Below are 27,035 nucleotides of genomic sequence, written 5' to 3'. Positions count from 1 at the left end.
GAGGCTTGTGGGGCTCTCCACAGTAACCTGCCACCTACTCCCATAAACACAGCTCACCCTCAGCAGTGAACAGGGAGACTAAGTGTGTAGATGGACCGAAGAGGTACGACTGCGTGGGAAGCAGAGAAATTACACTCAACATCCTCTGCTGATGCCAATCATAAGAGAGCCACATGACAGCAGCTTCCGCCTCACCTGCAGAGAGAGGCAGTGGGATGATGAGCTCTGTGGTAACACTCATTTTCTGCTTGGATGAACTCAGGTCAAACAACTGATAATCACATGCTTAAAGTCAGAAATAGCACCGGTTCATCCCCCCCACCTGTCACATGTGAAGTGGCAACACAGACTTCAGACAGTTCAGTGGATTCATGTTTACTGGAAGACAGAAAAATAGACAATTTTTTTGGATAGGACTAAAAAGCTAGAGTTTGGTCTGAAGGTGGCACCAAAAGAAAGTCTGACAACAACCTCTTGTGAAAATATGTTTTTATTGTAGTGTTATAGGACACTTTATAAAGAACAATATACATATAGGAGCCATCGTAACTTCATCCTTTTGGGAGGAACCTTTTTAACCAGAGTGCTGCACAGATAGATGAGCTTTGTAAAATACTGAATAAGGATTAAAAAAAAAAGTTGCTGTCCATGTATAACATTTAGATTAATGAAAAGGTAAATCATTTTTAAAAACAAATCACTCAATTTTAGTGTAATTTTCTTGGGAGGCAGGTCATCACACTAAGAATATGATAGTACTGCACAAATGTGAATGAGGTCTGAGAAGATTTGTGTACATGAAAAGTGACTGTCCTCTGAGAAACTCCTGTGCTCATGTTACACCTCATAGCACACATTGCTGCTTTCGGGGGCCATCTGCTTTGACTCTTCCTTTGTCACATGACCCGTCTGGACAGAACAGCAAGAGGAGATATGACTACAAAAACAAATTGCTTAAGCCACAAGTATGAGCATTACACTCCCCAGTGGTTCAGTAAATCAGCCACTTGTGCTCAAGTCAAATATATATATATAGTTTAAAGCAAGTTCACCAAAAACCTGATTGAGATTTGACTTTAGAGAGTTGCTTTATGAGGGTGTGTGCATGTCGCTGAATTAAAAGATTCATGTTTACTTAATCAAGTCTGAATACTTGTGGCAGTGATCATATGCAGCTATAAATGCAGAATCACCACACAAAGCCTGAACCCTTGATACACTTTAATGATAGTTGCACAATTATTAAACTACTTTCAGATGACTTCCACCTGGTACATGAAGCTGTAATCACTTTAGTTGAAGCTGTAAAGATATTAGAGCAACCTAAACAGGCACCAGGTTGACACCTGAGCAGCACCAAATGAATGGTTTTAAATTAACGATATCACAGTTACCAGCCTCACTAAGACCTTAGCACAACGTATTGATGCATTTTACAGAAGTCACTTCCAACCTTTGTTTCAGCTCAGTTGTTGAATACCAATATTGTTGCTGCCATCTAGTGGGAGGCCACAGCAATGTCGAGGCAAAGGACAAGTTTTTATTGAATTAATATATAAACATACAAAAGCACATCATTGTAAATATGACACATTAAACAGCAGGGCAAGAGACTTCAGATGGAGTGGGGAGCTCAACATCCTATAAACACAGAAGGCAAGTCAGTGGCATCATTCTGAACGACACATTATCCACACTTTCTCCATGGATCTTACCGTTTTCACATCTTCAATAATGATCACGCCTTTCTCCTGAACCTCAATGTCACTTTCCGTGTCGTTGTGCGAGCGGTACTCGTCACTCTCTGTCTCTACAGTACTGGGCTGAGAAATGGTCAGAATTAAGAGAACGTCTCAGCAAACGTCATGTTTAAGGCTTTTAAAGTTAAACAGTTATGCATTATTGCAGTTGGCAGAGTAAGAAAAAGATGAAAGAGCAAACAATACAATGTTCACTAGAAACGTGTTAATGAAACAGAATACTGATTTATACTTTAGACCAAAATAAAGTCATGCACTTTAGTAAATCCTGATAGCTTTCATTTCTGATCAGAAGACATCCTGACCGTCCTCGTGCATTGCCAAACAAACTTACATTATAGTGTTAAACTGAAGAGACTAGAGTAGACAGCACCAACCTCATAGTCAGGATCCTCCTCAGGGGCATCGTCATCAGCAAGCTCCTGAGTGAGCGCCTCCACCCAGGTCTGATGCTCTTCTTCCTCCTCATCGTCCAACTCATCCTGCTTTCTCTTGCTGCCCTTTCCACAAGGCTTAGTAGGAGAGACTCTGACTTCTGTTGGGAAACAAAGTCACTCTTTAAAGATGTGCTGCCTTTGGAGTGTTTAGCCTAGTAAATTTTGGCTTTTACACCTGTGGGCAGCAATTAGCCTCAACTTCACTATCCCAAGTAGAGCTGCTAATGAGCATCATTTTCAAAACAACCTTTAAATTAAAGCAATTAATCTTTTAAACAGTATAAAAGAAATAAAGTGATTTTCTCTCCATTTTCCTAAAGCCAGAGGCAAAAACTCAAAATGGCTTTTTAAATCCACAAACAGGTTTAAATGATTCAGAAGGTGCCAATTCATATCGGAATTAAAGCAGGCTTTGATTTAGTGTTGCACTAGGATAAACAAAGCTGCAAAATAAAACGCTCATGAGTGGGCAACTACACATGTGCTTCAGAAAACGGCTGAACGCAAACACCGTCTGGTCCCCTGTCTTAGTGAGGGCCCAGGTGAAGACATATCCACCAGCCCTCCAGCTACCACACCTGGGGAGAGGGAGCGCCCAATGCTGCTGGACACCGGGTAGCCCAGGCCGCCCTGCACCCAGCGGGGCAGGATGGACAGCAGCAGGCGGGTCACTCTGCGCAGGCGCTTGCGGCCGGCGAGGCTCTGGCGTCCAGGACTGGAAACCTCGGGGGGGCTGACCAGGGTTGTCTCCTGCGGCTGCCGGAAGCCCAGCACCCACCAAAACCCCCGGTACGCACGCACCTGGAGGTGAGAGCAAAGTTAGGTAGCGTGTAAAGCCAAATCGTTTATAAAAAAAAACAAAACAAAACAAAACAAAACCATTTGCTGCTCGTACCACGATGCCGAAAGGCCAGAAGAGGCCGCGGAGCATCGACCGAAACACACCGTCTCTCCTCACCGCTGACACCTGAACCACAGACAGCACAGGTGAAACCTACCACAACTACTATTTACATAACGTTATGTGTCATACGAGAAACTGGGACAGATCACCCAGTCAGCCACCATTACCTCAGTGTTTTGGGTCTGCTCCTGCTCGCTGAGGATTTCTGGAGTCATCCTGTTTCTGGTAAAAACCTGGTGGACCTGCCGGCCTGCAACAAAGAGGAGGGGGGGAAAGGCTGGAGGGCTACAGTAGAGGCAGGGTTTGGAGGGTAAAATGTACCCTGATGTTGCAACTGTGCAGCCAATCAACAGGGACAAATGCACGTGGCGCAATCAGAGCGGACCAATGGACAAATCCCGCCAATTAACCCGCCAACAGGCCGACAAAGCGTGGTCACATGACCGGTGTGGACGCTGCAGCTGTGAGGAGACCAAAATATAACACACCTTTAAAACTGCATGTTTAAAATGATCCGTGCTATCTCTGTAACAGATAACAGGCTACAAAGAGTAACACTATTAAGAGATAGTGATGATTTAGAAAATGATCCAGAATCCAAACAGAGCAGAATTTTTAAAACAAAACATGTTGTTAAAACATGACAAAAAGTCATTTTGATAACATATTTGGAATTATATTTATCCATGTTGTATGAATTCATTTAATTTTAAAGTTAACTTGCAAAATTACGACAAATGTTAGCTCTAGATATTCATGAATCCATGACTAAGTTTCAATGTAAACACTGAGAAGAAATGCTAGTAAAGACTTTTGGGATGTGGTAATCGGTTGCTAGGAAACGTCTGTAGTGCTGTCCAAACAGGAAGTAAGTGTAGCAGCACAGACCAGCAAAACGAGAATGAGCCACAAACAAAACACTTTCTTTTTTGTAAATGTTGGTGTTACTTTGTTTTATTTATCTCTGCATACATGAAGAAATATGTGTTAGTAATATTCAAACAGGAAACATCTAATTATTCTAACCTAACTGACGTGGGCATAATGTTTCGTAATTTGAGGTATATTAAAGTATATTTATGAAGGTAAATGAATGCTATCTATGTCTGAGTCAAAAGATATTCAGTATAGCATATACTGAATATCTTTTGACTCAGACAAACAAACAAGACATCATCTTGGGCTTTAGGAAGGTGAGATGGGCATTAAACACCATTTATGGACGTTTTTTAGACTAAACAACTAATTGATTAATTATTTTTAAAAATTCAGCAGGTTAATCCCTAATGAAGATAGTCAACAGTTGCAGCCCAACTGCACACAGAAGAGCAGCCTGAAACCATTTAACCATGGAAAGGGAACTGATTAGTTCCCAAACACATGTCACGTCCAAACGTTTTGAGAGGAAGGGAGATGCTGCATCTCTATCTGCTTAGCATATGAAGAGGTTTATTGTGCTTCCATACTTGATACAAGCTCCCTTAATTGGTAACCGTTTCCGCCTCTGGCTTTCGTCACATTTACGCATCTGTTGATGCATTTGGCAGATAACATAATGTAGTGGAAAAGTATAAAAGCCGCCTGTCACCTCTCCTCTTGCCAATCTACAACCCAAGCCTGTGTGCAAAGACAGTGGAGGACATTCAGTGATGGATAAGAACTCAGTCACACGGACGTTCAGTATTGGAGCCATTTGCAGTGGAACCAAAACTTCTGATGATTTCTACGCAGCTCGCAGGCACAGCAGCGCAGGCATCCGCGCGCTCTTGTGGGCTACAAGCAGTGCCAAGTCCCTCGGGTGTTCTCTAGGATCGGACTCCCAGACGAGCCGAGAGAACATTTTTCCGAATATCCTGACACCTGACAGCATCCCACAGTTCACTATACCGAGTCTGTCTGTGCAGAACAGCTTAAGATCACTGGACAAAGAGACAGAGGAGGATTACGCAGAGTCAGAAGAAGGCTTAGGGAGTGAGCCGGAGTCATGTGCTTCTCTGGCCTGCTCCTCCACGCTCTCGTCATCCACATCATCATCAGGCTTCAGTTTGGTTCTGTCAGACCGCAGGGCCGAGCGGAGCGTCTCAGACCCCTTCACCAAGAAGAAATCTCTTCTTCAGAGGGAAGTGTCCTATCCCCGCTCCCACACCGAGGCCCAGCACTGCCTGGATCCTGCCAGCAGTGCCGCCCTCTCCCTGCCACACCTAACCAAAGTCACCACCCCGTACGGCTTCATCACCCTGAGCCAGAGTCCACAGATGGCGAGCGAGGAGGCTCTTCTCTGTCAAGCTGGCCTACGGCGCTTAAACAAAGATGAGGAGACTGCGTGCTGTCTTGGCAAAGCTCCAGGGACGAGGACAGTGGACAACAAAGGCAACTCCTCTCACCTGTTAAGAGACCAGAAGAAACTGTGTAAAGACTCAACTGACTTGCAGAATAAAGAATTGGTAAAGGACGAGATAAAAGCTTCTTTTGCCTCCTCCGTCAACGCTACGGTTGCTTCTACATCCAGACACCCAGACGGCAAGCGTAAACGACGCTTCTACGATGTTATAAAGAAACACTTCACCTCCCGCCATTAAGAATGTAATCATGGGACTGATTTGCAATATTATTTATATTAATATATATATATATATATTAACAACAACAACGTGACTTGATTTAAGTTGTGCATTTATTCATGTTTCATTCTTCTTATGAAACACCCTTTTTGTTTTGTGTCAAAAAAAATGTCAGTACGATAAAGCTGTGAAACTCATGAAAAATGTACCATTTGTTGTCACTTAAACAAATAAACCAACGCCTGCTGCATTACTGTGTGTTCTGAGTCTTTCACAGTTCCTGTTTCTCGGGAACAGGGTCACCTTTAAAGTTCTCATAACAGAGTGAATACTGCACATCGGCCGTGTGTTTAAGGTTAATGAATTCCTCCAACGCTCTCATGATCTTAAATGTCACTCCCTCTCAAGCTATCCACTCCTATTCAACCCCTCGTTGAATATGTCTGTATAGTTCCCAGAGAAAGCCTGAACTGCGTCTCCTGCAGCAGTGAATGTTTGCTGATGCTTCCCTCAGGCCAAGAAACCAAGCAGTTCTCCTTCCTCCTTAGCATATGAAGAGCTTCAGTGGAGAGGCCCTTAATGATGGTCGACTAATGCATCCTTGTAGCCTGTTGTTCTCAACTCTCCCACACACTGATATTTAGTGGGTAAATATCATTATGACGCAGAAGTCTCTGCTCTAAGTGGAGGGCAAGGAGAATACAAGAGTGAGTCCCTGAACACAAGAATAGATTAAGGTCATCTAAATTTATAATCATTCACCATTTTGTTTGTTTATGTGCATTATGTAAGTGATTTTATGTTAATGCTTTAAGGAAATGGACTTCTGCTTTTCATTTAAAATACGTATTATATGTACGAGATGAAGCAGTTTACATATTATTTTTATGTATTAATCATTTTTTATTGCCAATTTGTGAACGAGTTGTAATGCAGCTTAAACAACGACTTTCTCAGTTGCCTGTGGATTGATTTCTATGTGTTTCTATGTAGGGATGCGGGTCGAATTTTATGCAAAAATTGAAAGTATGTGGCATTTATACTCTCTCTTCGCTTCCCTACAGTGTCAACAGTGTGCAACACTAGCTAACGTTAGCTTAGAAAAGATGTCCGGTTACCTACAGCCAACATCCAGCACAAAGTCCAAAGTCCGAGCTAACAATACTGCAAAGGAAGTGAAATGTTAGTTTGCTTTACTAACGCGGATGAATTGCTAACGTGGCCAATGTCAGCTAGCTTCATCCAGACACATGGAGCGTTGCGGGATTGGCTAGCGCCGGATAAAGTTACGCAGTGTGGCTGGGTTGCAGGTGAGTAGCTAATTTTAGCTGCTTGCTCGCTAATGTTATTTCTAGCAAAATAGTGGACATCTTAGTTGGCTAATGTTAACTTGCATATTTACTTAACCAATTAACAAAAAATAACAAGTAAGATAAAGGTACAAAGCTAACAACACTAACGGTAGCCTGTAAACTACGCTGGGGTTGGCTGATTTGTAAACATCAGGCTAGTTAATAGCATAAAATATAGTAACATTGCAGATAGTAATGAGATGTGATAAAAGTAAAGTAATAAAGATTGTAATTTATTTTTCAGCATTCAGTCCAGTGTATGTCACTTTCGGGCCAATGCTCTTTGGATGATGCTAACTGTGTACAGAGAGTACAGAGAGCAACAGGATGCTGACTGCAGTTCACTTCACGGCCACTGGTGTCACTAATAACAACAATTTTCTGAAAGTTACCTCCTTTAATTTAACAATTCAGTCAATTAAAAGTATTTTTCTTAGTTTAAAAAGTAGGAGTGCCCTATTGGAGATACGGTTGATCGTTGATGTAGAACTCACAAACAGCAAGCATCAGTTAATGTTCATTAAAGTTAAGAAAGTTACATAACTTCTCTCCAATGCTTTATCCACAAATTCAGAAACAATTCTCAACACCAAAACAACTGCATAATCCAAGATGATACAGTTGAATCAACATTAACATGATTACCTTGAAGAAGATAGGATTTATTCCAGGGCTGTTGTATTAGACTGCATTGGTTTCAGCTTGGTTTCACCTAATAAACTGACAACTGAGTGTGTATTTCTGTGGATTAATTGATGGTCTGTCTATAAAAAAACTGAAATAACCTCATCTACCACTGGTTCCTAATCATTTTCTGTCAAAGCCGTCTTCTGGAACCAAAAAACCTGCCCCTCTCCTGATATATTGATAAAGAACTAACTCAAAAGCAATGCTAGTCATCTTCATATTTTGGGTTTGACACAGCCAACGTCACTTTTTCTTTTCTCTGTCCATTGTGTGCATGAACCAGATTTACCTTTACTGCAGCAGACATTGATTACGTCACTGAACACCACACGCAGATTGACTATAACAAAGCTCCTCTTCAGCTACTTACAAGGCTGTTTTACATTTCACATTGCCAGTCACAACATGATGCATGCATTGTCATTATGTTTCTCAATGAGATTGTTTGCTGTTATGGTCTAAATATAACAGAACTGATACTAAAAACCGTTTGAGAGACAACAGCCCTTTGCACTAGTGAGTCATTCTGGGATGGGAGTACTTAAGCAGCACATGCTCAGCCTCAAGAATACACTCTAGGTAGCACGACAACACAAATAAGGGCTGCACCAAGATACTAGAATATAATATCATACACGTATGTGTGTGTGTGGGACATCACAGAGGTGTGTTAAAAATCTTCCCTGACATTCATTGTCCACAGAGGATGAATCCTTATGTTTTTCTTTTTGTAACCTTTGTGATCCTCTGACTTTCCCTCTAGTGTCATCATCAGGTCAAAACCAAAAACTAATGACATCAGCATCAGCTTTACTTTGTATTTCATGCCCTCAGGCCTTCTCTGATCAACAGTCATAGTAACACTGTCACTAACATGTTATATAGGCTACACCCTTGCTACACGTCTGATGGTGAATAGATAATCATGTTCCACCAGTAGGGTGAGAGAAAACAAAACAAAGAGCTACAGCCATTCAAATTACTTCAAACAAAATGCCAAGAAGCAGCAGAATTAGTTAGCATGCTAACATATGCTAACTAATTAATATGTCCAAACTTTCCCGGTTGTGCAAGATATAGACATAGTGAACATTGCTTACTATATCTGCTTAAATATTTCATCTTTCCTTTAAAGTCAGTAAAACCTAAAAAAAAAAAATAAACTCCTTCATGCCAGCACCAAGCATTGCATGTGTGGAGGCTCAAACTGCATCATCTGAAAGAGAAAGGTTCATGCTGAGGCTTCACATGGCGAATGTAGATCAACTGCATCTGAGAGAAAGAAACAAGAGTGCAAATGGAAGGTGGGCACTGCTGTAACTGCTCTTCCCCATTCTGTCGAGTTGAGGTTAGCTGAGAGAACAGTTTTGCCCTCAAAACAGACGCTACTTTCCGGTACCAACCTCAAGCTCAGACGATTAGTGCAAAGATAACGAGAGCAGAAAATTCAGTCTAATATGCATCTACACAGACGAAGTGAAAGAGGCAGAGAAAAAGTGACAGAGGGAGTAACTGATAAGGGAAGTCTCTCAGAGGCACAGAGTTAGCCACCTGTAAGCTTCATACACACTGTTATTCAGTGGCAGTGAAGTGAAGTGTGAGAGAGGTGGAGGAGCAGGTTAGTTGGTGTAACTTGGTAGAATTCCTGATGGCTTCAGGTCCTGGCAGCAGGGTGGAGGACCATCCACCAGCGCTGCCTGTCAAACAGCACAGGTAAGACAAACCAAATATTTTTGACTCCTTATTAGAAGTAAATGCTTATGTTACAGATTATCTTATTGTGTTTCCATTTAGATCTCATTCATAATCACACAATCCTTATTAAAAGATCCTAATATAATAGGATGAAAGTGGATTGCACAGATATTTCATATAAATATCTGGTGATCCTGCAGTGCACTTAGATGTGAAATACTCAACAAAAAACACATACAAACTAATCTCTTTCAAACTTGTGAATAGTTGTGGTTTGTTTACGCACTCTGCATATATTCATGGTAGAAAGGCAAACGTTTTTGTTATTCTTTGCCTCTTTTTACACAGGAGTAATTCCTTCAGACTCTCCAGTGAGGAGTCTGACTGTGTTATGCTCAGCCCTGTTGGACTCCAGTATCAAAACTACGCATGCAACGATGTGTTCCCTGAACCCACCGATTGTCATGCAGCCCAGTGCCCCATACACCAGCGCTACGGTAGGTTTACAGAATGATGAAGTGAGTTCAAGTGGGGGAAACTAGCCTCACGTACCAAATGCCATCGTAAAAACAACTCCACAGCGCATATATGCGCAGTCAGTGTGATGGAAAAAGACAAAACAGAGTGTAGTGTGTGGTTCATTCTTCTCAGTTCATCTTTTCATGAGAACTGAAGAGAGGAAGTAACAGCCTGAAACTTTTACTTTCAGTAACACGCATGAAATATTCATACGGCTTACAATGACTTGACAAGCAGCTTTCTGCCACTGTGGATGCGGACTCCCTGGTGTGTCCTAACTGTTGTATGTCCAGTGCTCGTGCTCACTGTCCAACTCTGACCTAAATCTCTCTCACTGTGTTGCTCAGACTCCTCCCGACACCAAGTGAGATTTTTCTCAGATGGCACCCCGCCGCCTGTTCCAAAGAAGAGATTAACTCGCACCCTCTCCCTCCCCGGCACCAATGCAGCCCCACTCTTTCCTCTGTCTCCACTGCAAAGACAACCTCAAAACTTTGACAACCCACTGTACATGCTGGCACCCATATCCAGCACCTATTTCGAGGAGACAGAAGAGGTTAAACCATTCAGAGGGAGTCTTGTCCCCTCACTATCCTTCTCCCAGCTGTCCTTTGACACTCCCGATGAACATCTGCCCTACCTCTTCAGCAGCTTTGACGACCAGAGGGTTGTCTTCCAAGGGATTCAGCATCGCCATCTACTCTTTCTGAGAAGTATGGCACAGAGCGTGGAGGCTGAGATCCTGCTGCATGGAGGAGAGGCCACGGAGAGGGACGTCAGCTCATACCAGCCTCAGGATTTCCTGATGAGTGAGGGCAGTGCGCCAAAACAGATCGGAAACATGGTTTACTACAGCCTGCACAGCCCCAAGCTCCCAGGGAGGGTGCTGGGTTTAAGGGTAACATCACAGCTTCCAGTCACTCCACATGTTCTGTATGATAATGCATGATATTAAAATCTGTATATGTCTGTTGTTGCACATTGCTCACTTGCAGTCACATTACAATTGAAATTGTGTGCAAAGAAAGGTATTCATATTGCACAGAGCAACAAGTAATACAAAGATGATCCTTATCAACACTGGCAATTGTGGCATTGACTTGCGGTGCTAGAGACACTTCCTCTAAACTGTCATCAGGTGTCACAACTGCAACAGGAAGGCCAGACATTACATACTCTGCATAGTAAGGGTTTCTTGATGAATATGGTTTATTCTGTTTTCCGTCTTTCTGTGCAGGTACACAAACAGACTGATGAAGCCTCCTCGGGTCACACCACTCACCAGCCGTCGCATGTAAATGTGCAAGATGCCATTGCTCATTTCCACCCGAGCCACACCCCGAGGACTGATTCAAGCATATTACAAACTCAAGACCCCTCTTGTCCTTTCAAGTCAGACTGCAGTGCTGTTAAACCACCAGGCGGAGGCAGCACTGACTGGGCTCTTTCTTGTATGAACATTAATCTGCCCTCAGTTGAGTCTTTCCTCCAGAGAGGGCACTCAGTGAGTGTTGAGAGAGACCTGCCATACGCCACTCTAGACGACTTTGTTCAGGAAAGCCGCTCGCTGCAGAGCACAGATAGTTTGGATTATGACAAACAGGTGTGTGTTCTGTTGCTGCAGATATTAACGGGCTCGCAACATCTGTACATCAGCGCCTCTGCAGCTGAGCTCAGACCTCGGGAGATCTTCTTAGTGTGGCCCAATAGAGAGAAGGAAGAGGGAGATAACGAGATAGAACAGGATGCTTCTGAAATGAAGTCCAGTAGACTGAAAGAAGAAATGGAGTTGGAAAAGACAGAGAGGAAAGGAAAGATCCAGACGTTATGGAAGACACACGGTTCCCCTCGTGTAGTGTTAACCCCGGCATCATCTGCATTTTCAGCACCTCACCCCCTCACCCACATCAAATCCCATATTGGAGCCCTAATCCAATACTGCCTCGACCCACGCGAGAATCTGACATCTCTGGGTCCGGTTCCGACTCAGTCCTCATACCGAAGGGGGCTCCTTTATCTAGCCTCTCTGCTCCAGAGTGAGAGCAGTGGGCCCCAGATGGCAGACATGGTGGCCACGCTTCAGGTTCTCCTCTGGGGGCCTCGCGCCCCACTCTTCAATCACAGAGGGCCTATGACCACAGCTGTACACAACTGGCTGACAATCAAGCGAGCCCTGCTGGTGATGAAGTTGGCAGAGAGAGGGCTGATCCAAGATCAGTCTGCTCTGGATTGGGAGGACTGTATGTGCCTGCAGTACTTGTCATTTACTGATCCTGAGACAGTTGTGAGCGTGACCAGTCAGCTATGGTTCTCTCTGAATGTGGACTAACATTATGTGAAGGTCTCATCTTCAAATGACGTTCCTTAATGACTCTTAGGTAGTTACAATCTTACATATTAAGCTGTAAACAGTCGGTCTGCATTATGTACAATGGTCAGAAATACACTAAGAATGTGTATGCTGTCTCCATCCCTCCATGTTTTAACAGTTAGGATGTGGCCGTTTACTGATGCATACTGCTCTTTTCCATGTAAAATAAATCTAATGAAATGCTGCATTCATAATAAGCAATGGGATCTTACACAAATAAACTATTTTCTGCCAAAGTTAGGCCATGTTCGGTTATTTCACAAGACATTTGTTTTTTCTCCTTTTCTCTGCGCTCTTCTAACTGGTTTATATATTTATATTTTAATTTTATCACATTTTTTGGATGTTGGAACAAGAAAAGAAATAGGGTTGGCCGATTTGACTGTAATTTATAGTAATCGTAGTTTGATCCTTGATTGACTATGAAGACTTTATAATGTTCAAACCTAAAATTTAAAAAATGCTAGGGGATTCCTAAAGGTGAAAATCCTGTATAGTTTCCAACAAGAAAAGCCTTCAGTGGTGTTCTTTAATCTGATTTCAGTGAAGATACTCAAACTCTATGGGAGCCACTGTTGTTTAATAGTGTCTTTTCACTTCGTTACCCCCATCTCCCTTCAAATGAGTGCAACCCCATAAAAAGCCCCAGAGGGATGCTTTGTGACAGCAGTCTACTTGCCCTGGCTTCATTTATGAACACTTGGTCAGAGACAACACCTCAACTCTAAACAGACTCAATGACTGTTGACTTCACAAGACCACAGACTCCACTCTCTAAGGTGAGCACTTTTATTTAGTACAGTTACAACATGCAGATTTCTATCAAGTGAATCAAAGCAACAAATTAAAAATCATGCACACATTACAAAAATCAATAAAAACAGGAAAATCAGATGATAATTACTATGAAACATACCTACGTACACGAGTAAGATGAATTTGAATTGATCATAAATATTACACTGTAGAGATGATCGTCAGGGTGAATTGGAAGTCAGCACTACACATCATGGAAAGTAATACAGTGGCAAGGACACACTGCCCGGATATTATGTGGGCTTTACATTCCTGGTATATTAACATCTTACCCTAGTGCAAATATTGAAACACAGCACATGGTAGGTAAAGGTGAAACACTAAAGGAACTTCTGACAGGAAACCTCAACCATACTTAGCTTGGATAATATATTCATTTCCAAAAAATGATAAAGATGTGTGGGTATGGATTGAAATAAGAACAACAAACATTTGTAACTGCTCAGCGTCATTTAATCATCATCGGAGGAGTCTCGCTCGATGCTGTAAGCCATGAAGAAAGCGTCAGGTCGGGAGGGGACGAGGGGATGACCCGGTCTCACAATCTCAAAGCCCAGGAAACTGAATGTACGCAGCAGGGATGCTGAGAAGAGACAGGATGGAAACAGATGTGAATCTCTGTAAAGAGACCCCGAAATAGAAACAACAACATACAAAACACCACTAATTTATTTATTTAACAAAGCCTTGTTAGTACATTTATGTGGATCCTGGGAAGAGCAGCTACTCTTAGTGTTACAGTAACTAATATGGACCTAAATTAGGGTGAAATGGGGGGAGGGGGCCGTTTCCACCACATTTGTATTTTAATTCTAATTTAAGAATGTCAAATATTAATTTTTGACCAGACCCATGTACGTTGTGTATCCTGTACTGTTCCCATGGAGACCCAATCAAAAATAATAAAAAAAACATTAGACAACCTGTGTATGCAGGTACCTCCTGCCTTTACATCTGCAGGTACAAAGTCAGCATCTTATCTGCTGAGTAAAGTTCATTTGCCACTGAACATTTATTTATGGTTATGGTGTCAGAAAATGTATTGATTAAATTCATGGAAGGTCATCAGAAAATTAACTCCGACTGGTTTTGCCGTTCTGAAACGATGTCTGAAATCTATTTAATTGTAAACATTTCGAGTATATTTGACCTCCGAGGTTTGATTCTTGTTGTTTGCTATGATCTAATTTCTCGTGTTCCTAATGTTACTTCATAAAGCCCTCCTTCTCAGTTTGTACCAGAATGTTACCTCTCTGTTATTGTTCAACGTATATTTTCAGTCAGATATTTGTACTCCAGTGTATCTAAAGTAGTGCCTGTATCATCTGCCCCTCACTAGCTGCCAAATGTTTGTTTAGGTTCAGGTTTATCTCCTGAAATAACACCAAGACACTAACTCCCAAGAACAACACGTTCTAAACCCACATTAGAATGTCTGTATTAGACAACTTGTGATACTAAGTTACACTCAATTTTAATTGTTTGTTTAATTTTAATACTGTTCGCATTAATGTGCTAATTTTGCCATTTGACTCAAATGTCACAATTTATGCAGAGAACCCTTTACACAAAGCTTCTTAAAAATATACCCTCATGACGACATTTGTTTTCTTTTTCATAATGGATACAAATTAATAAATGATCAATAAAGGTTTATTTTTTTTCACATGTTCCAAACTGTTTACATTAGAGTTGTTCTGGTACCAGTATCAGAAATTCCACCGATTCTGCCTAAAACGCGATGTTGGTACCTCTGAGCACACTGTGCATCGATCCGATACCACATCATTTATTATCCCTGAAACAGGATATAGTTATAGATATATAAAGACACAAACACACAATTTTTAAACACGTGTATCTGAACAGTACTGTGTAATGCCCTATATGTAAAGCTCAGGTATTGAAATCAGGAAGAAGAAAAATTGTATCAGAACATCGCAAGTTTACATTTAAATTGCTTAAATTGTTTTTCAGTTTAAGACAGCCGGACAAAAAAAAAAGTCTCACCTCTATCGTCACGGCTCTTGTGAAAACATATGAACACGTGATCGCCCTGCAGCTGCTCTTCTGCAAATTCCAGCAGAAGGGCGAAACTGTAAAGAAACAAAACAAAGTGTTAATGTATTATAGGAGGTGTGTTAATGAATTTCAGAAGAAAATAATTATTCATAACGGTCTAAGTACATTTCAACGACCCACACTACTGCACAAAAGCAAATATTAATAAGATTAGCTAAATGTTTGCGGAATATAACTTCATGTGTTTTATTTGCAATGAATTAATAATGTATCTTATGTTTAATTTCAATCAAACTGAGAGAAGATTTTTCTTCTAATCGCTGATTAATTTTTGCCTGCTGACCTGTCTTTGCTGCCCTCGGGCAAAGCTCCAGGAGGTATTTCAACATAAAGGTTCCCTCCTTTCAGCGCTGCCCTCCAGACACAGTGCTTGCCTTCAGAGCGACGGGGCTCAAAGACCAAGAACCGTACTCTGCCGTTGGCAGGGGGAGGCTCCTCAAGAACTAGCAACTGAGCATCCTAGAGGACAGACAGGAAAAGTGTGACACAAGAGAAATACATTCAGTTCAGATAACATCACAAATAAAGTGACAATATCAGGAGGAATAAATGCAGTAATGATTCAGAAAAAAACTTCTGCGACTATTCAAATTAACTAAGCACTGAAAAGTAAAAGTACGATGACAATAACAAAAACAATTTAGAGCGGTCTGAGGCAACTGTTAAGACTTAGTTCTGATCCAGATCATGTGAGGAACAGCAACTGCAGCTGTGCCAAATACGAAGCAGTAAAGATAAAAAGGCAAGTGTAGTTCAGCCACAGTTTGTGTGTTTCGTCAGAGATGGTGAGCTTAGGTCAAACGCACACACGCCTGTGAGGTCACTGATCATTATCAAGCACGTCTTGATCAGCAATCTTGTGGTTTGACCAGCGAATGTGCTGATTTGTCAATCTGACCAACATTACGAAGGAAGTTACGTGTCTCACAGTTACAATCAGTTGTTATGATTAGATAGCCTGTGATTATCTGCAGCAGGGCAACATCTCAACCAAACAATGACATAATTAGCCTGACTGAGGTCAAAGAGTGATACGATTCAAAACTGCTGAACTGCAAACTGCCTTTTTGTTTGTGTCTCTCCCAGTCGCTAAGTTGTTGTACTTGTTTTTATGGCCTGAGGTGGGTCCACGCTGCATTATCCCTGATCAAAAACACCATCCTACTAAAAGTCTTATTGCTGTAAATAAATATTTTAAAAAGTAGTTTAACTTACAGAATAGAATAGCTTAGCTGAAAGATTGCGATCCCGCTGGTCATTCCCTCGCCCACCTGGGATCTTCAGGGGTGGGAGAGGGGCATCAGGAGCACCACAGAGGCCCCGGACACGGGTTACTGCAACAGCGGGAGCACCTCCTGGGATTGGAGATACTGAAAGACGAAACAAACGCACACACAGACGGAGCCATAGTTACGTGGGGTATTCACTGGAGGCTCTGTTACCAAACTCCCAATATAAACAGCAGACGTAGAATACATTACACTGTTGAATGATTCATCAGTAAAACAGTTGCTAAAGTTGAAGGCTGCGGGGGGCACAGCTCAATCAGTAACTGTCCTCACCTAAGGCGTGACGTTTGTATGTTTCGGCTGATAGACATTTGACTTGTGCAAGTTAAATTAACAGACAGGAAGCAGGAGCAGTTCGTTACATCACTGATGAGTCAACAAAAACAAAATGTCACAATTTAGGACGTCAACTTTCAAATATTCACTACAACCCCTACAGAGAAATTGTTTCCATTTAACAGACACGTCATGATTCTCATCCTCATTCCCTGTGGAAAAATGAATTGCTCACGTAGGAAGAGAGATGTTTGACTTTCTAAAACAGATTTGTGTGTCTGGGTATTTGTGGGATAACTTTAAGCTTGTCACGTGATTTTTAGGCGACGGCTGCCAGAGGAAGAGGCTCTGTTTGTCTAACCATTAGCCTACTTTAGTCCTGCATTAACCGTGCTGCTCCAGTTTACAACAGAGAGGGACAAAAAACTGTTTAGTGAGGGAGATCAGCCATTTTATTTCAGCCCAAGCGTTCTATAGAATTAGCTTGGCTCTGTGTATGCGGCTGCATACATTTACAGGGTTGAGTGTAAGCCTATCCTCACAGCTCTTATCGGGAACACAACCCATTAGGAGCAGCAGCGCTGCCACAGCAACGCACAGGCTCAGGCGCTCACAGATGCTCTCTTACGCAAATGCCACTGCTGTGCTATATGTGGAGCAGAAGCGTGAAAACCCAGTGAAAACCCATTGTGATTGCCGTAACTCCAGCCATCCGAGTCATTACGCAATGTGCAATCTATTGTCTGATCTTATGAGGGAAACTAACACGGGTCCTCCCTAAATCTCATTATCAGATTATGTACAACAGCCAGTTACAACCTTTACATAAATCCTTCAATGCATCCTTTCAAATTAAAACTCAACACAAAGCACAAAGGCTTTGTATCAACTTATCCATTCAGTTAACGGCATTCTTTGAAATCCCTATGTGACAGCAGGCAGCAGAGCACATTCACACCCTCGGCCATGAGCAATGAGTCTCTCTTGCGTAAGAGCACCTTTGCCATCTATGACTATCATGTGAGAGGACCACTCATCTCTGGGGAGTGTTGGTGCTTCAGATGGTGTAACACGCTCTTATAACAGCCTCATCTCTAAGCAGACCACGGGATCAGTGGCTGTGAGGTAATCGGTTTATAAGGGCACCTGCTGATGTCTTTAAAAACAACAACTGCATATAATTATTTTACACAAATCACTAAACAATAATTTGAGTGTTGCATAACAGAATCTATGCAGCTTCAATAAACGATCGAAATGAGCAGGGCACACAGTAAATAATGATATATGTACTGAAGGAGGAATGGCGTCTGTGTACAATATGTCATCATTGAACAGTCCCCCCCCCTCGCAGTACAGTGGAAATTTCCTACGAGTCCTTCACAACACTGGAGAGCAAAAAAACAGCCCCGAACTAAATCCTGTCAGAACATGGCTGAGGTTTTAAAAAAACACCCCCAGGCTAATCGCTCATAAATTGTTTAAAATGATGACCCATATTTCCAGGCATTAGACACCCCCGACTGTGCTCTTACTTCCAGCCAATAGACACATTAAATTGGACGTGAACAAGAAAACAGGCAGCCTCCCCCACAATGGTTAATACCGTACTATGTAAGATTAAAGCACACTTGCAAATGCTGTTTTTAAATGTTTAACTATCTCGGATGATTGCCGCCGGTGTAAACCAAAAACTAACGTTAGATCATCTTCGACAAATTAGAGGATGATGTCCACATTAGTTATTAACACCTGAGGTCGAAGTGGAAAAAAACAACCGATGAAGCCACAAACGATCAATTCAGACATCATTTCAACTACGTTGGTTAGCAACGAGCTAACTTTACATAACGCTGGTTATTTAAGCGGCCCCGCGTATTAAAAGACCGAAATGTTTAACACAAACACTAACTTAAATATTGGCACTGATTGTTTTTCACTGCGACGCAGAAAATATGAAAACATCCGCGATATAACGAAACCTGACGCTAGCCGTGAGCTAACGCAGCTAGCACCGCGGACATACACACACGACTTACGACCACACACTTCAGATAACCGATTAAAATACAGTTATTCGACCTTTTTTATTGTAAGGCAGACTCAAATATACACGATGGATAAAATGCTTTCAATGACAACGTCGACACTTCAAACGTTCGCCAGCTAGCACCTTAGCATTTAGCTAACGCCTTTCTGCGGCGTTTTAGCTTATGCGTTAGCTTAGCTTAGCTTAGCCAGAGCGTGGATATCAACAGCAGCGTTGACAATGATTTAGTCTCTTTACTGAATACCAGTGTTAAATTTAATGTCATACAATCAGGATACGGTTCTTATGGCGTTATAGTTAAGATATTTATTGACACGGTATCGATCCAAACGCGACTGACAGTGTATTTTAGCACCGTCACCTGAAATAAATAGTGCTGTTATGTAAACATTAACACGGGGAATAAAACTAGCCGCTCCGGGAAATACTCAGTGTCTCCTCGATAGGCCGTGGTTTTTAAACTTAGCTTAGCTCGCTGAGTTAGCTTGTAACAACGACTACAACAACATACCTTTCACTTTCAGGTTTATTACTGGATTGCTCAATAACAGGCATCTCGGATAAGTTTCTCTCTTTTTCTCTAACAAAACAATGACTATTCAAAATCGTCTGTAGGTTAGATTTAACCATCCGGCCAGCGTCCACACCAGGTGCTGCTCTGTCCTCTCCTCCTCGCCTAATGCTGGGCTGAGAGCTGGCAGGCTGCGGTGTTTGTCAGGGGAGTGTCCTGTTCAACATGACGTGTTACTGTGAAAATATGACGCACTAAATGATTGTATGTACATTATTACTGGATTAAATTGCATGTTTACTGCTGTAGTCTGTGGAAGTGGAGCTAAGTTTAACTACTCTATATACTGTTAGTTGTTTATGTTTTCCCAATGCATTGTATTCTATAACTTCATCATGTTTTTTTTAATGTATGCATGGGACGATGTGACAATTTCATGTCGTGATTATCTTGGTTATACACGAAATTATCACGATAATCATGAAAAAAGGCTACAACACAGCCACCACACAGAAACGAATACAAGTGCTTTGATTGACTATTTGACTACTAAGATCTACAGTGGACTGTTACACTACTGTGGCCCCTAAAGTGCCCGTCCTTTCCTTTTTAAAATGGCACTAAAACATACTGGAATCACTTTACCTGAAATGCCAACACATATACATCAATAAAGTATTTCTGATTTGTTTTAGAATCTACATTATTTCCACACATTTGGTTTACTTCTTTTTTGTGGGATACATCGGGTAGGCTTAGGATTGTGGAATGACTGGAAAGATGTGGGCTGCTCATTGTTCCCTTGTCCAAAATAAATCCGAAAATCAACATGGGACTGTATGCTGGAGAGCTGGACAGCTTTTTCAAGTCACGCCATAAAAGGATGTTCAATTTACCAATGTTTTTTATCCTGTTGTACGGTGATATCGTACATGTTGTCCCATCCCTTGTATAAACTGGTAGATCTCAAATACACCAAACATTTCCCTTCAAAGTGATGGAGCAAAAAATGGAAATATGGAAATAAGTTAAGTGAACATACCTCAAATGAGTTTCACCACTGGTAGACCTACTAACACACTGATAATAGGTGTAAAAGAGTAGCTCTACATTATTCTACTCCAACAGGGCAAGACAAATATTATATAAGTTTCATTATTTTATCCCATCTGACATCTCATTTTTCTCATCATTGGAATATAGACTAATGCCATTAACAGTTCCCCACCTATGACCCAACTAGTGGTAAGTATCTAGTGGAGTGTCATTTCAACAGCTGTCATCTGTGCCTGTCAATCAGGGAGCACAGGGGCATGGTGCATGGTGTGTACAACGCTGTCTCTGGTCCCGGCAGAACAGAAATCACCATCAACACAACCACATTACCCCTCACTTCAGTGGTGAGACACACTGAAGGGTCAAATCAAGTAAGTTTCTTCTTTTCTGAGCAGAGGTTCAAATAAAACTAAACTCTGAGCTTCTTTAAATCCTATTTGTCCTTTTCAACTAGCTGCAGGTGCCTATTTTAAGCTGTCTTATGTTAGTCTGTGGCATACAGTACAGTCTGACACACTGTGCACACGACAGTACAGACACATATACTTTGATTCCCAGTTGTTTTTATGTGTGATAAAAACTGAATTCTTCATTTTAACTTACAGTTTCATTTTGGGTCCAACTTCAGGAGCCGGAGTTGGAACATCTGAAAACATCACAAGTAAGAAATATGTCCTCCCTTAACAACCAGCCAAGTGAATACTATGGCAGCTATACATGCATCTGACTCCTGTGTGTCTGTCCTCAGTGTCTTATGACCGGATTCTGTCCATTGAAAATCTGAGTGATGTTCCAAATCCATGGAAGGGATTCACTATGAACCGCTGCGTAGTGCTGGCGCTGGTGGTACTGTTCGTGAGCTCTGGGGTCAATGAGCTGCATGGTGAGTACTGTAATCATAGTCACATTACAGACAGACAGGAAACACACCTGAAATTAAATCCCATGAGAATGACAAATAAACTGTATATATAATGTTGAGTGAAAGTTTTATTGGGTTTGTTCCTGCATTAGTAGTTGGATACTATACTTCAGTACTCGACTTATTGTTTCCATTTGATTACTTTTAATACTACACCTGTTGATATGTAAAAAGAAGTATTTCTCATCTTGTTTTTTACATTATGTTGTTTTCTAGATGCTATAGATTCATTCATTGAAGAGACAGGTATAAGGTCTTTCATTGGGAGTCTGCAGGATGGTTCAATAACTCAGGTACTGTCTATCTCCTTAACACTTGCTGGTAGCCGAGCTCTAATTAAACTGTTCGATTGACTTTTATGTTTCAATCTCAGTGATACAAACCAGTGGAAGCCTTTGTTTATGTCTCTCTGTGCAGGTAGTTGAAGATACTGTATACTGAATGGTGGTTTTTGTTCTAGATTATTTACAGAATATGAATGGGTTCGGTCCTGCACAAGGCTAATATCACATTACCAAACCTTCTTCTCATCAAGATCCTGGATATTTGGAGAGGGTTTTGTCTGAAACTGGAAATAAAGAGACTCTGAAGTGTCCATTTGTTTGGCTGAGAATTTAGACCGAACCCCCACTTACAGCTCAGAACAGGGATAAGCACCAACAGGCTGCTCCACTCTCTTCGTTATGTTACTACTTTAAACCACCAGTGTGCTGCCCACTTTACAATGAGGCCTTTGGGCTTCAAATAATCCACCCACCTTCATGAGCTGGACAAAATTCAGTTTGTACTTGATCTGATGGACTTGGGGAGGGGTGGAAGGTGGCCAAGAGCTACAGTAGACAGGGGCGCTGAACGATGCCAGGGTTACAGATATTTATTGTCTCAGTGGAAGCTGTTTTCAGGAGGCCTAAATGTCTAGTAGTGCCTCTGACTGCAGTCTGAAGTGTTAAAAGAACAGTTATAGTGTATTACAAGTATGACTACACTTCATTGATTCATACTACTACAGCAAGTCATAAATTACAAGGTCAAGATCACAACTGATTCTGATTACTCAATTATAACACGATTAATCAATTTCCTAGTATAGTCTATGCCATCGAGGTGCTTTCTGTATTCACAGTGGAGCAGCTCCGAGATCTGTCTGTCACTCTGCGGTTCGGTGAAATTTACAAATTACAACTGAACTATAAAATATAGAATATTCACTCTATTTACGGGTGGATTTGTCCAAACAAAACTATACTGAACAAAATGTACAATCTAATCTTTGACGTGACTGTGTGATGAGCAAGTGGATTTATAAAGACGTCTTTTCTATATTCATGTGGTTGTATATTATGTGTATTTGAACCATCACTTTCTGAACCGGACTGTGTCCTGCTGTCTGCCTCCAGATTTCCATATGGGATAATTTCATGTGGTGGTGGGGATCTGAAGAACTTGGAGCCATAAGAAGAAGAAAAAAGCCGATTGGCAACAAAGTAATCCTGAAACCCAAAATAAAAGAATGATGACAGCTGTTTAAAGAAAAGGGAAAAAAGAGATGGTATCAGCATGTTTCTGAATAAAGAACACAGCATTCAATATACTTTGCATTTAATAATATAAAGATACAGACTGATTATCTTATAGATGATAAAAAGTTTGATCTGAAAACCTCTTAGATAATAAAATATTTACAAACAGAGACAGAGAGATATTTACCTATAATGGATCACAATTATTTTTGGTTTCAATAAACTTGATCATGTTTAACTGTGAGAGACACTGGTCATCGTGTATCTACTGCAAATAATACATTGTGAATATGTGTGACAGTACATAGCCTAAAGAGACCTCTGTGAATGAACATGTGCATTTACTACCATTAATACTGTGTGAATAAATAAATTACAGTTAAGTTACAATTAGACTGTTCCTCCACCAACTAAAGACTATGTGAAACCAAACATGTAAAATATCTTCTGTTCAATCCAAGAACGCAGCTTTAGCGGCATCCACACTCCCGTGCCACTACATCTTCTTCAAGGGAGAGGTAAGTTCCATGTTCGTTCAGTTTCACCACCTCCAGGGCCTCGTAGGTCACAGGCACACAGCACGGCGCCCGCTCCCCCACATTCCCGCTCTCAATGTAGGAGTTGAGCAGGATGGCGTGGTTCTTGGGATTGACCAGGGGGAAAGCACATGAGCCATGGCAGTTGTTGATGTTAGCAGTGTTTGGAGCCACAAGAAGTTTTTCGAGGGATACAGTGAGGCTCCTCAGCCCACACGTGTGTCCCCTCACTGGGTTGTTGGGGTCAGCTCTGGTGGCCCGCAGTCCTCTCTGCACCTCATACGTACGGGCCACTGTCTTAAGGGCCTTCAGCAGGAGAAATGCACGGTACTGGCTCTCTCCTGTTCTATCCAGAAGAGGAAACAGAAGTATCAATTAAACAGCAAAGGATCTTGATACCAAAGAAAGTCTAGTCTACAGCACTTTGATTCCTAAGCAGGGGTACTTCTGTTGTTGCCAAGGGATGCGTGGACAGATTGTGAAGCAGCTCAACTAAGATTGAAACGATTTGTAAGAAATATATATCCACATATTTCAGCATGCTGAATAGTGGTGGTTTAAAGCAACAACATGCAAGAATTGCACATTGTTTCTGTTGGACAGTTTCAGTGATGGCCAGGTAGCTTTACTTGTTGTAGTCGTTTTAGCTGTTGGCGAGAGCTTTGTGAAATAAAAGGCTGCAGGGCAGACAGCGAGCTGACCTTCTTGCTGTTGCACTAGTAAATAAAATTAGCTGGCTCGCTGTCTTGTGTTGTGGCACTTGTTTGATGGCTAGCCAAGTTGTCGACTCTGTACTTTTTGATAAATAATGTAATCACAACAAATGCACGTGTACGAAATACATTTTGCACAAAACGCAACAGCAATTCTTGCATAATGTTCCTTTAAAAGTAATGGACAGATAATTGAAATAACTTAAAGAAGCTGATTAACAGTTAAAAAAAAATTAAAGTAATATATAAATTGTCGGAATATCCACATATACCACCACTCCAAGTGGTGGTAGCATAAATGCAAACTAAAATCCACTTTTATATTATTAATAGTTAAATAAAATCCTCTTTTGGGACATGACGGGGGTCTCAGTGATTTGACTTCATCTGGCTGTGGGGTCTGACTAAAAAGGTTAGAAACAACTGCTTTAGAAACAGTTTCTTTTGGTAGACATCACCTGCTGCCGGTTCCTTCTCCGGAAACGCACTGAGTTGTTTGAGCCTCCCCAACCTCTCCGTGGCTCTGTGACCCACATCTTCCTCCCTTATCACCTCCATTGTGTGCAACACAGTCTGCTCCAACCTTTGCCTGAGCTCCTCCAACAGTGCAGGAGACAGGGCCAACTCTCCATGATGTACCTGAAACATGGAGCCCCAGTTAGTGAAGTCGAAAATGGTGAGGGCCGAGGAGTTCATCAGTCCTGCCAGCAGGGTTTCGCTGGAGGATGAGCCTAGTGTTAGGGGAGGCAGGGACTGTAAGGTGGTCAGCTGGAGCTTAGGGGACTCAGGGTGCGCCTGAGGCAGGACATCGCCCAGGAACCGCTTCAGCTCACAGAGGAAGGAGGAGGTCTGTGAAGAGGCCAGGGACCAACCTAAAACATGTGTATATCTGAGAAAGAGAGAGGAGAAATGTTACCGATCACCACTCTAACAGGAGTCTGGTAAAAGTTCAACGGGGAACAAAGACAACCTTGTATCAGTTCCTCTTTCCCATGAGAAAAGCAGAAGTGGAGTCATGCTGATGTTACTTCCTGATTTTCCACCAGTAAGCATGTCTTTCAGGCTTTGCTCTGCAAAGAGAGGAACTGGGTCACGTGTATTCTATATGAAACAAGAGATTATGTCTTACTCATATTATGTCTTACTCATATCAGGGGATTTTGTGTAAATAGAAAGCCTCCATTTCTGAAGAATGTCACCCTCTGATGCTTTTCCTGTCAGCATTAAGTACTGCGTTTCTCCTGAAACACACACTGACTAGAAAAGACGGCAAGAGGAAAACAACAGAGATATCTGTGATAAAAATCATATACAACTGATTTTTCTGTTTTTAATTCACACCAAACCTTCCTTTACCTGCGTGTGAGGTTGCAGCAACTGACCAGTGAATGTAACGTCCAGGTTTCCTCCTGTGAGAGGACTCTCAAACGCCAGGAGCAGCACAGGGTTCGGCTTGAGCAAAAGAGACTGTGAGAGGTCAAAAGTCAACGTTAGCCTTCCTCTTTCATCTTCCTCTGCCAAGTGCACTGGTGGAGAAAACAAGACATGTTGTAAGATAAAAAAGACAACAACAAACAAAAATAAATTGCGGTCAGGGAGCACAGTTACCTCCAGCTGGATGCAAAACCTCCAATCCGTCTCTCTGGTTTGTTTCCTTAGCAAGCTCTAATAAGACTGAGCCTGATGAGTTATCAGAAACCGTGCAGATTCCAAACAGAGTCAGAGTGTGGTTTGTGAGTTCGCCGTCGTGCCCCACACCTTCACGCAACGCTGCAAATATGTCATCCACAAAGCACGGTGCACGGTGAGGGACATTGTTTTTCATTTCCAAACTATCTGTGGTCTCTGTGGAGCTTGTATAGTGGTCTCCTGTCATTGAATTGGAAAATCCAAATCAAATTACATTACTCACTGAAAAACAGATTAAAGCTAGAAGCAGGAACCGCATGCAAACAACACAGCTTTTGAACAAAACACGCTAATTGACGAGCTATACAACAGCATCACAACATAAGATGTAAAATAGGTTTTGTTAGTTTTCAGCCAAGTCTGACCTGTCATCATGTGGTTCCAGACCGGGATCGGTTGCAGTCCTTGTGAGACCTGCAGGGCCACACAGAGCCTGGTCCAGCAGAGCATCAACGCTCCACAGTAGAAGACATCCACAACCATCATCCTGCTCTGTCTGTTTGTGTGCCTGTGTGGTCAGACCTTTCACAATCACTTGTTTTAAATAGGTCAAGCTCATGAGGATGGGTGTTATATCCTCCCATATTCCCTTCTCACTAACTGGGGGACATGCTGCCAAAATAGGAAAATCATGTGTCCTTGATGATGTTCTTTCTTAACCTCCAGATGGCAGTTTTGTTGGTTTGGACACATACCGAACCTCCCTGTCTGTAGGTTAATGGAGGTGAGGACAGACCTTATGGGAGGTTTCAAGATTAGAGAGTGGACTAATTGTAACTTTCTCATGAACCATTCACAGTCTAAACAAATGATGCCTGAGGCTGGAAGGTGAGAAGTGTTGTTATGTTATTCAACTGAAATATGACAAAGACACAGAGGAGTTTCATGCTGCTAGGCCCCGCCCCTTAAAATCTGATTTGCAGTGAGCACAGAGAAACTTTCCACTTTCAGCAGATAAATGTGAAATCATCCTTCTAGTGTCAAACTCTGCACATACATCATTCTGCACAGTGAAGATCAAACATCCAACTGTGGGAACAAGAAGAAAAACATATTTTTTGAGTGGAGGAGGACTTTTTGAGACTGATACGAGTAGAGTGAATAAGCATATTTAGAACTATTCCCTGTAACCAGTAAGTCATCAATGATATGAGTCTTATGAACCGCTCTTTGTTGTGAATTACGACAACAGACCGACCATTTACAGCAAGTATTCTTGTTCATACATGACTTGTTATTGGTCCTTTAAAATAATCAGATCATTCATGCTGACAAACTAGGAGAGAAGA

At 41.8% G+C, this 27,035-nt stretch overlaps 4 protein-coding genes and 1 long non-coding RNA gene across 5 annotated transcripts; 2 read left to right on the top strand and 3 right to left on the bottom strand.

Annotated features, from left to right (window-relative positions):
- Window positions 1–1,206: 1,206 nt before the first annotated feature.
- org (oogenesis-related gene) lies at window positions 1,207–10,703 on the bottom strand. Its single transcript, XM_051375571.1, has 7 exons — window positions 10,556–10,703; window positions 3,269–3,351; window positions 3,093–3,164; window positions 2,776–2,998; window positions 2,138–2,295; window positions 1,716–1,823; window positions 1,207–1,641 (listed from the first exon to the last, which is right to left on the bottom strand). The coding sequence occupies exons 2-7, from the start codon at window positions 3,314–3,316 to the stop codon at window positions 1,594–1,596; spliced, it is 657 nt and encodes a 218-aa protein (XP_051231531.1). The 5' UTR covers window positions 3,317–3,351; window positions 10,556–10,703; the 3' UTR covers window positions 1,207–1,593.
- Window positions 9,069–12,522, top strand: peak3 (PEAK family member 3). The gene is made up of 4 exons (XM_051375510.1): window positions 9,069–9,414; window positions 9,745–9,893; window positions 10,263–10,813; window positions 11,153–12,522. The coding sequence occupies exons 1-4, from the start codon at window positions 9,350–9,352 to the stop codon at window positions 12,242–12,244; spliced, it is 1,857 nt and encodes a 618-aa protein (XP_051231470.1). The 5' UTR covers window positions 9,069–9,349; the 3' UTR covers window positions 12,245–12,522.
- Window positions 12,523–13,061: 539 nt separating this feature from the next.
- oaz1a (ornithine decarboxylase antizyme 1a) lies at window positions 13,062–19,501 on the bottom strand. The gene is given in 6 exon segments (XM_051376801.1): window positions 13,062–13,685; window positions 15,113–15,198; window positions 15,468–15,643; window positions 16,400–16,486; window positions 16,488–16,554; window positions 19,311–19,501. Coding segments are annotated over 6 exon segments (666 nt in total). The 5' UTR covers window positions 19,430–19,501; the 3' UTR covers window positions 13,062–13,554.
- Window positions 19,502–20,579: 1,078 nt separating this feature from the next.
- Window positions 20,580–23,052, top strand: LOC127350672 (uncharacterized). The gene is made up of 5 exons (XR_007880617.1): window positions 20,580–20,737; window positions 20,972–21,027; window positions 21,115–21,249; window positions 21,505–21,581; window positions 22,686–23,052. It is a non-coding gene; the product is annotated as an uncharacterized LOC127350672 (long non-coding RNA).
- Window positions 22,871–26,585, bottom strand: amh (anti-Mullerian hormone). The gene is given in 8 exon segments (XM_051377491.1): window positions 22,871–23,690; window positions 24,516–24,544; window positions 24,547–24,946; window positions 25,028–25,127; window positions 25,203–25,314; window positions 25,414–25,583; window positions 25,666–25,926; window positions 26,112–26,585. Coding segments are annotated over 8 exon segments (1,605 nt in total). The 5' UTR covers window positions 26,233–26,585; the 3' UTR covers window positions 22,871–23,278.
- Between the last annotated feature and the right edge of the window lie 450 nt (window positions 26,586–27,035).

Source organism: Dicentrarchus labrax, unplaced genomic scaffold (genome assembly GCF_905237075.1).
Source record: "Dicentrarchus labrax unplaced genomic scaffold, dlabrax2021, whole genome shotgun sequence".
NCBI lineage: Eukaryota > Metazoa > Chordata > Actinopteri > Moronidae > Dicentrarchus > Dicentrarchus labrax.
This window is presented reverse-complemented; position numbering and strand designations above follow the sequence as displayed.